The following is a 10,488-nucleotide window of genomic DNA, read 5'->3' as shown; positions in this document are numbered from 1 at the left end:
TAGAGAATGTTTCTGCCTTCTCACATTAGCCTCGCCTTCGAACGGATGTTCGTGGGCTACCCAGAGGATACTTGGTCAAAAGACCGGGAGTAGTGAGCTGCTTGAGCCATGTGTAAAAGAATCGTTTCTGGCCACTCCCAAGTGAATGGCGATCAGAGAACTTTGTACATACGTAAGTACAATTCAAAGGGATATCAAGTTATAATCATTTATTAGCAATAAAATGCGCGTGCATTGTCCCATATAAATATACATATGTTTGTATGAATTGCCGAAAAAATAATGCGTACACAAACCTACATACACATATGCGTATGCATATAAATATGTCACCCAAAAAACTTTAAACATTCTCCCATGAAAACAACAATCGTCTCAAATAGAATCATAAACTTAACAATTTATGATGTAGATGTCGATTTGTTATGTTGTTAGAGAGAACGTTTATAATACAGAAGGTTCAATTGCGGACCAGCGTGTGAATTGTAAAAAGTTAACAAAATACGTTTAGTGGATTTTACGAATGCAAAATTGATAACATTATAATTAAGATATGCAACTTTTAAAAACTTTTGTGTAGTTAATGTGCAAATGAGAGAAACTATATACAAATGCATTCTTCATTTATCACATTTTTTGAAGTAATCCATAATATACTTGTATGTATAAATTATTACCCTGCATTATGTGCCTATTTAAAAAGACTGTATTTTTAATTATTAGTTATGCACTGTGGCCGATTTTCCTGAAAAGTTGGCCAAAACCTCAAATACATTTTTTTTTAATTATCGAGAATTAAAGCTTATAAGAAATTGCAAAGGGTGTGTACAGTGAAGAATGAGTTTCATGTGTATTTTGCGGGCTGGCTAAATGAGCACCTGACCCCCCTCTTAATATAATAAAATCATTATCTACACCACACCTTTCACACCACACCTGAGGACACCAAACACAAGCAACAAAAGGGACTGGCGGACGGCGCCGCATCTCTTTCTTATTCGATCCGTGTGCCTTTACGTACATACGAGTACCAACCGAACAGTATCCCGCTTTCGATTCGTTTTGCCAGAAAATTAGTTGCCAACACCAAGGGTAAGTGCCGCGAGGTTTTTCTAACGAAAAAAAAAAGACTTCTATTTATTTATGGTCCTTCGAAGCCGTACCGGACGGCAGTTGTGGTAACAAGAACAAAAATAATAATAAAAAAAAAAAAAAAAAATTAATATATATAACAAAAAACGGTCACGGTAACGCGGTAACTGAAACAATAAAGTGAAAAAAAAACCCGGAGTGGAAACAAAACAGAAATAAAAAATCCCGGAGTTTACAACGGTTTAAACAAAAAAGTGAAGAACCAGTTGAAAAAAAGAAAAAGAGTGCAGTCAGCAATTTGTGAAAAGACAACGGTAGTGAGGTGACACTTTTTTAAAACGGTTACGGAATAAACCGTTGGTGGATATATATGTACATATGTATGTACATACAAAAAGGTGAAAAAAAACGGTGGTGAGGTGACACAGTTAGGATAACCTTTGTTGGATACATAAAAAAAACAAAAACAAATATTTTGTTAAAAGTGCGGAAAATAGCGGTGGTGACATGGTTAAATAAAAGCCAACATACAAACAAAAAAAAAAAATGGTTTCATATCTACATATGTACATACATATGTATGTATGCATGTGCACACAACGGGAAAAAAGAAAAGACCAAAAAGAATTAACCACATTACGTGTGCAAATGAGTGCTGTATAAAGCTTAAACAAAGTGAGGTGACAAAGTGCATTGTTAAAATTAATATACATACACATACAATACATATACGAGTATATGTAAGGTGACAGTGAGTTGAAACGGCCCACAAGCGAAAAAGAAAAAGTAATAATAACTAAAAAGTGCGGTGAAATGAGAGAGAGCAAAGTAAACGAAAAAAATTGACACCTACTATACATACATACATATATATATATAAACGGTGATAGTGGAGTGACATAAAACATACAAACAAAAGGAAAAAAGGAATACAAAAATACAAGCCGCAACACCAGCAACAAACGGACAGGAGAACTGAAGAAGCAAGCGAAGCACAGCAGGCACAACCACAGGCGCACGCACACCACCCACACATCAGATACATACATACGTAAACTCACATTATCCCCAAAAGCCCCTGGCGGAAAGCAAAGTGAGTTGTATCGTTTCATTTGAATTTTTATATTATATGTATACATATATGTATGATTTATTACCAGAAACTTAAATCTGCGGTCTGACCGAAATTCAGGTCGGAAAAGTATTTGAAAACCGTTTCCAAACTGTTTTCGGTATTCGGTTTATTTTACGGTAAAAACCGAAAAACCGCTAACAAAGCAGTTTGGTACTGTATACAGCGGATTAGTGATTGCCGGTAAATGCTTACCGTTGTGTTATAACACAAAAATCATCCCAATACCAATAAAAACAAAAAAAAAGCTTTCAAGTACTTACTTACAGTAATTTCCAGCAATACCCCTTATACTTAAACAAGTATAAGCAGGATTGCTTAAAAATAAGCTACGGCAGTCACAAGAAAAAAAAAAAGCAAAAATCAATCAAAAGGCATACGCGCAATTAAAATTGTACATCATACATACATACATATATGTTGCATATACCGCTATAACATGCAAAGAGCATAACTTGCTCTTTTGCTAAGTTAAACAATATTCAAATTAACATATTTCAAATATACATATGTATACATATCTACATTCATATCTAATCTTAAAAGATTATTAAATTTTTTTCGCGGCTTCTTATCTCTGCGTACATATTTACATACATACTTATGTACATGCGGCGCAGTTACACAAATTATATACATTCTCACTAACAAGTGAAATTACCTACGGTCGGTTAATTCTCTTTTCGGTGTTTTTCGTACAAACATATGTATATACGTATATATATACACGCGTATATATATGCACATACGAGCGCATATAAATATAGTCAATATACTTATACAGGAACAAATACCCAATCGACATTGGGTACAAATTATATAACAAAAGGTTTTTATAACAACTTTTCATAATTAAATATTTGTACAAAAGTGTACTGTCACATATGTAGATACGCTTATTGCTTCAAAGTCCACATTGGCATATGTTCCGCGATACCCCTTGGATTTTGACTAACAAAACCAAGCAGGATTGCGTATAAAATATATTCGAAGTCCACATTGGCATATGTCCCGCAATACCCCTTGATTTTTGAGCAACAAAAACAAGCAGGATTGTGTAAAAAACCAAAGCGTAATACATATGTACATACATGCATATGTACAAAGTGCAGTGATCTCTACAGCGAGCGCTCATTAGCACATAACAAATAAAATATCCACCTATAGGTATACCCTATAGGACTTTGGAACATAAAGCATATATAAAAGAAATATACATAGAAAATCAAAATACATAAAATATTTCCGGTCGTTAACAAATAATTAAATCAAATTTAATCGATGAATTATTTATTTCATTGAAAACTCTTATTAACTTAAAAGAGTGCGCGATTGCGCATATTATTACTCCGAAATACGCAAAGCGTTATCTTTATTCAATTTCGTTCAAAGCTCTTATTTACCTAAAAGAGTTCTCGTCTAATTATATACACAAATACATACAGATACTGTATACACGAAAGTATTTTGAAATCACGGCATATTAAAAAGCCATTGCTTTTATTGATTTTTTGAAATTCTTACATACAAAAGAGTCTTCTATTCAGCATTTAATTTACGAAATATTTTCAAAACATCTACAAGTCTCGTTTTCACTAAGGCGTTTTAATTTATTGTATACATCTTTTAAATGAGCTGAGACTCAAAGGAATCTAAAACAACTCAGTTGCTAAAAGTTCCAAAGATGTTTTCAGACGAAAAAAGTCCGTGTACACCGGCTGAAGCTACACACTCAAAGCAAGGTGCTACAAAACTAAAGAGGGGTAAAGATATTTCTTATACAAAATTCATTGCTGAGAGTGACAGTTTGATATGATACTACACTCGATTTTCATCTCCACGGATTCAAGACAGTTCTGAATCGGTCTTAGAAATCAAAAAAGATAATTTAGACAATTTCTGGACACGTCTCCAAGCGGCATATGACGCAATCGTAGAATCTGACGACTCAGATCTACCGGAAAATTTTAAATCCTCGGCATACACCAAGTATGAACACTGCCTAGACCAGTTCGAAGACACAAAGGCAATGATTTCTGATCAACTGAAGCTTTGAAGAGAAATTGCACCTACTCCACAACCTAGAGTAGAGCTGCCACAAAGACAAGCCCAAGAGGCAAGTTCAGGCATTAACCTTAAAGTGCCAGTATGCGACACAGATATATTTCATGGTGGTTATGAACAGTGGCCGTCCTTCCGGGACATATTTACAGCTGTGTACATAAACCATCCTAAATTATCACAAGCACAGAAGTTGTATCACCTCAGATACAAAACCAAAGGTCAGGCAGGCGTAATAGTCAAACAGTTCGGGTTCTCAATGACGAAAATTTCAATTTTGCTTGGGAAGCTCTTAAAGCACGTTACGAAAACGAGAGAATATTGGTCGACAAGCAAGTGACGATACTAATGAATTTACTAAAAATTCAGAAAGAAACCAGTGAAGAATTCATAAAGCTTCAATCCACTGTTTCAAATTGTTTGTCGGTTTTATCGACACAGAATATTCCCACAGATAATTGGGACCCCATTCTGGTAAATATATGCACAGCTGCATTACCAGAAAAATCCGTTACTTTTGTGGGAGCAATCGCGAAGAAAGTGCCCAACGGGCAGCAAATGAAAGCTTTCTTACTACCCAATATGAAATCGCAGAAAGGGTAGATAAAAACTAGTCAGAACGAAAACGTTCAAAACGACCTCAATAGAAGCTTCAATAGACCCCAAGCAAGTGAGCCACAATAATTTCAAATAGAAACTTTTTTAAAAAATTAATCGTTCTCTTCCGAACAATATAAACAAACGTCATGCGAACTGTGCAGAGGAGGTCACAAACTTAAAATGGTGCGAAAAATTCAAAAAAATGAATGTTAGCGATCGAAACAATTTCGTAAGAACGAAAAAATTATGTACCAACTGTCTGTCACATGCGCATACGCTTAAAAATTGCGAAAGCAAATTTAATTGCGTTTACTGCCATAAAAGACATCATTCAATGTTACATATAACAAATTTTTCCAGCTCACCCCCAAACAGCGCAAACGTAAAGAGAGCAACAGGATTAGTTGCAAAAACAAATTCTGAAAACTGCCAAGAAGCACCCTGCTGCTCAAAGGCGTTGAAAACCCAAACGCTACATAGCGAAAACCGCAATAGGGTACTATTACCCACAGCAGTTTTCTCCATCGAACACCGAGGAGAACTGTTTAAACTCAGAGCCTTAATAGACCAAGGATCACAACGATCATTTATAGCGTCTAAGGCACAAAACAGGCTGCGTTTACCAACAAAACTGGCCAACTTTGAAATCACGAGAATGGGCGGAAGAGTTGTTCAAAACTCAAATAAAATTTGCCCCATTACCCTCTTTTCCCGCAAAGCGGATAAGCGCATACAAGCAGAAGCTATTGTCCTACCGCAATTAACCAACATGCTCCCACGCTATCATATAAATAGTAAGCATTGGCAAAAGGTTTCACACCTAAAGCAGAGACTCCAAACTGCAACACACCCGCTCAAATAGATCTTCTATTAGGCAGCGATCTCATACCACAGATAATACTCGAAGGTATTGAGAAAATTACTAATACACTTCTGGCGCAAAATACCATTTTCGGATGGGTCCTAAGTGACTAGTTGCGGAACCAGTCACAACATTGACAACTCAAGTTGAGGAAGTCTCAAATGAGTACCTCAATTCAAAATTGAGAAAATTTTGGGAATTAGAAGAACTCCCCCCCATATCAGTCACAACCCCTGAAGATCAGTATTGTGAGGATTTTTACAAAGCCACAACTAATAGATCAGAAAACGGTCGGTACGTCGTACGACTACCACTTAAGCAACAATTTCCTAACACACTCGCCTTAGGTCACTCTCGCACCTCTGCAATACAGCAGTTTCTAAGTATGGAAAAAAAAACTTACTTAAAAAAGGTGAACTCAAATCAGAGTATGATGGTTTGTTAGAAGAATACCTCCATTTGGATCACATGGAGGAAGTAACCCCAGTAGAGAAAATCGTTACGGGAAATACTACTCCTTTTATCTGCCACATCACGCAGTAGTGAAGCCAGACAAAAAAACAACAAAAGTAAGAGTTGTTTTTAATGCCTCGAAAACCACTAGTTCAGGGAATTCCCTAAATGATATCCTATTTACGGTACCCACACTCCGACCAGATTTAATGCTTCTGACATTAAACTGGCGTATATTCAAATACGTATTCAATGGGGACGTTGAAAAAATGTATCGGCAAATAGTCGTACATAAAGACGACCAAGATTTTCAACGTATTATGTTCCGAAGATCCCCCACCAGTCCTTTACGCGACTTCAAACTAAAAACATTTACATTTGGCGTTAACTGCGCACCATATCTAGCCATTCGAACACTCCACGAATTGGCAGACAACACAAAGTCAGAATTTCCTCTGGCAACTGAAGTGTTGAAAACTCAAACGTATGTAGACGATATTCTGTCTGGAAGTCACACTCTTCCACAAGCATACGAGGCCTTATTACAGGTGTAATAAAAGCCCTCAATTCCGCAGGGTTTCCATTAAAAACAGATTACGGCAAATCACCCAAATATAATCAAAAATATTCCAAACGAAAATTTGTTGGACACTAATTTCCTTATATTCGAAAAGGAAAGTACAACAAAAACACTAGGCATCCAATGGAATGCGATATCGGACCAGTTCTCATACACGACAGAGAGTCCATATCCGCATTATCAGCCACCACAAAAGACAGATTTTATCCTCGGTGGCAAAACTTTTCGACCCTCGCAGGATGGCTTTCGCCAATTATGATCCAAGCTAAAAACTTAATACAGGAACTATGGCTAGATGGAAACTGACTGGGACGAACAAGTGAAACCTCTTCGCTTAGAAAAACAGGTCCCAGTTCGCAAACAATCTGAATGATATTTCTCAGATACAAATTCCACGATGGGTAAACTACTCCCCCGAACACAAAGTCGAATTACATGGCTTTTGTGACGCCTTAGAAAAGGCATACTGCGCTACTATCTATGTGCGCACGCAAAGTGACACCACGACCACAAGCCACTTATTAAATTAAATATGACGAAATGCAAACTATATATGTGGTCCGATTCTGAAATTGTACTAGCCTGGTTGGAAAAACCACCACATGCATGGAAGACGTATATATCTAACCGAACGTCTCAAATTCTTGACCTAGTGGGATCAGCCACTTGGCGTCACGTAGCCAGTGCTGACAATCCTGCCGATCTAGGTACAAGAGGGTGCAAGCCACTGCACCTTGCCACTACCACCCTCTGGTGGAATGGCCCCCGACGGTTGATAGAATCTCCTGATTCTTGGCCACAATCCCCCATGCGCAACATTATCGCCCCAGAAGGTCGAAAAATCGCCACCTTTCACACATTATTGGATGATACCGACATCCTTGAACGATTTTCATCGTTTCCAAGAGGTCTCAGAGTAGTTGCTTATATGTTCAAATTTATAGAACAACTCAAAAGCAAAGTTAAGGGATCACATAATTTCCCATGCAACACAGTGACGCACCTAGAGTTACAAAAGGCAAAGGTCGCACTAATAACATATTCACAAGCGCGCTATTTCAGCCGCGATATATCGCTACTAAGAGAATCGAAGCCGATTGATAAAAAGAGCTCACTCTTAGTCCTCAACCCATTTCTGGACACGAAAGGTCTGCTTCGTGCCAATGGTCGGCTTGCTAATTCGAGCCTGACATACAATGAACGCCACCCCATAATAATTCCAGAGAGGTCACCATTTGCCACATTATTCCTCCATTACATCCACATCTTAATGCTACACGCCGAACATCGTCTCATGCAACAGATGGTACGCCAGGAGTATTATATCCCCCGTCTTAAGCCGAAAATCAAGAAGTGCATCTTCACGTGCAAGATTTGCACTATGCACAAGCAGAAGATGCGAACGCAGATTATGGCAGCACTTCCACCGGAACGCTGCAATTTCGCTCTGCCTTTCACCACAACAGGTGTTGATTTTGCTGTGCCTTTCCAGGTAAAGGCGTCCATGTTAAGGTCTCCCACTCTCATGAAAGGATATGTGGCTGTCTTTGTATGTTTCACGACAAAGGCAGTACACCTTGAGCTGTGTAGTAATCTGACGACGGAGGCTTTTCTTCGCGGCATTTGCTCGCTTCGTCGCTCGACGTGGCTACCCATCAAAAATCATGAGCGATAATGGCAAAACCTTTATCGGAGCTCAACGAGCCACAGAAAAGCAATTTGTGGATTTTTTAAAACAAGTGTCATCCGACATCGTACAAAAGTACGCCCCTCAAGGTATCAATTGGCAATTTATACCCCCAAGCGCTCCTCATATGGGCGGTTTATGGGAATCAGCTGTAAAGTTTCAAATCCCATTTCAAACGCGGTAGCTGGAAATTATAAATTCAATTACGAAGAGTTCACGACGTTATTAAATCGAATTGAAGCCGTTCTCAATTCACGGCCACTCACAGTACTATCGCAAGACCCCTCAGATTTAACCGCCTTAACGCCAGGGCATTTTCTAAAAGGAGCACCCATCCTGGCCATTCCTGAGCCAGGCGTGGAGTCGCTATCCCTATTAAATCGATGGGAACGAATTAAGATTTTCCATCATGATTTCAGTCGCCGATATAAGAACGAGTACATAAAGGATCTCCAGAAAAGATACCGCTGGAAGACTCCTGAACAAGCGCCTAAACTTGGAGACTGTGTCTTCATTCAAGATGATTGTCTACCCCCCACCGAGTGGCGGCTTGGCCGCATAGAAAAGCTACATTATGGCTCCGACGGTCACATACGAGTCATGGATCTCCGTACGCAAAACGGAACACTAACCCGACCGCTCGTGAAGCTATGCTTTCTGCCAACTTCCGATGATCGCGAATCCGAACACCTCATAAATAAACCGGTATTATCGCTACACACTAAACGAACCAAATGAAACCAATAAAACACGAGAAAGTATGCAACTAACAACCCGTTAAAAAATAACAACCGTCCGAAAATAACAAACCGTAAATAAAGATAACAAACCGTAAAGAAAACTAACAAAAAATGGTCGATCAATACGACGATCCATTCATGCCACATATCGTGGCACGATGGCTCATATCTCACTGTACGATAAATTTATAACAAATAATCTTCTCTATACAGATTACTATGGAGGTAGATACGCCAGTTACAACCACGCCGACCGCTCGGGCTACCAATGCGCCACGTACCGGGCCCTCACCAGCGCCCCGAACTGTGGTTGAAACAACGTCGGCAACTGCACCGGCAACCACGCCGCCCCCTGTACCGGTAACCGCGCCTGCAGCGGTCCTTCAAGCCGCACCTCGCGGTGGCACTCGGCCACCATCACACCCATCACGGACGTTGGAGACCCTAAGGTGCCCCATCTGCCGGCGCCCACATCGCCTGCACCACTGTGGCATATTTCGGGGTATGCGACCCGTGCAACGGCAGCAAGTTGCCCAGGCCCACGGGCACTGCCGGAATTGCCTGTCACATACACATGTGACAACCGCGCGCATACACGCATACCCGCATCACGCATCACGTCCCATAATCGGTTCACGTTCGCTAGAAATTCGCAACAAAGGTGAGTGTCGGTAGACGTGAGTATTAAGCGTACCGAATTTTCTAATACCGGCTATTCAAAGAAAAATTATTGAAAATTATTCAGTGAAAACGTTATGTTTCACATAAAGTGATCAATTACAAATTGAAATTTCTCCGGCGTTCCTTTTGTCATCAACGTATGGCAGCCCAAGACACATGAACGACTACTCCCAGGATGCGATGACATACATGTGGAATTATGGAACGCGGTCAATCAGCAAGCGATCGTCAAGATGTCACAGCACGACTTTTCAAACAACAGCAGCGATGTTTGATGGACTTTATCTTGAAGCAACATATGGTACATATATATGGTGCTGTTAGATGCTGGATGTATTCTGTTGAGTAGCAAAAAAAGTTAGCCGTACGCACACATTCTTCTTTGGACGGTGGATGGTGGTTACACCAGATCAAACTGATGAACTTATTTCTGCGGAAATTCCTGATGCAGAGAAAGATGCAGTATTATACCAAATGGTGAAAACCAATATGGTTCATAGACCTTACGGACACCACAATCCCACTTCGGGTTGTATGTCTGACAATAAATGCACGAAACACTATCCAAGTGCTTTTCTTTCGGAAACTCAAACTTGAAAT

General features: G+C 39.4%; 1 protein-coding gene across 1 annotated transcript in view; it reads right to left on the bottom strand.

Annotated features, from left to right (window-relative positions):
- LOC120780372 (ceramide glucosyltransferase-B-like) overlaps positions 1-9,823 on the bottom strand; it is a 37,366-nt gene extending 27,543 nt beyond the window's left edge. The window contains 1 exon segment of the mRNA XM_040112661.1: positions 9,500-9,823. Coding sequence (XP_039968595.1) covers positions 9,500-9,823 — 324 coding nt within the window.
- Between the last annotated feature and the right edge of the window lie 665 nt (positions 9,824-10,488).

The sequence above is a fragment of the Bactrocera tryoni genome, unplaced genomic scaffold, assembly GCF_016617805.1.
Source record: "Bactrocera tryoni isolate S06 unplaced genomic scaffold, CSIRO_BtryS06_freeze2 scaffold_25, whole genome shotgun sequence".
Taxonomy (NCBI): domain Eukaryota; kingdom Metazoa; phylum Arthropoda; class Insecta; order Diptera; family Tephritidae; genus Bactrocera; species Bactrocera tryoni.
Note: the sequence above shows the minus strand (reverse complement) of the source record. Positions and strands in the feature narration are given on the sequence as shown.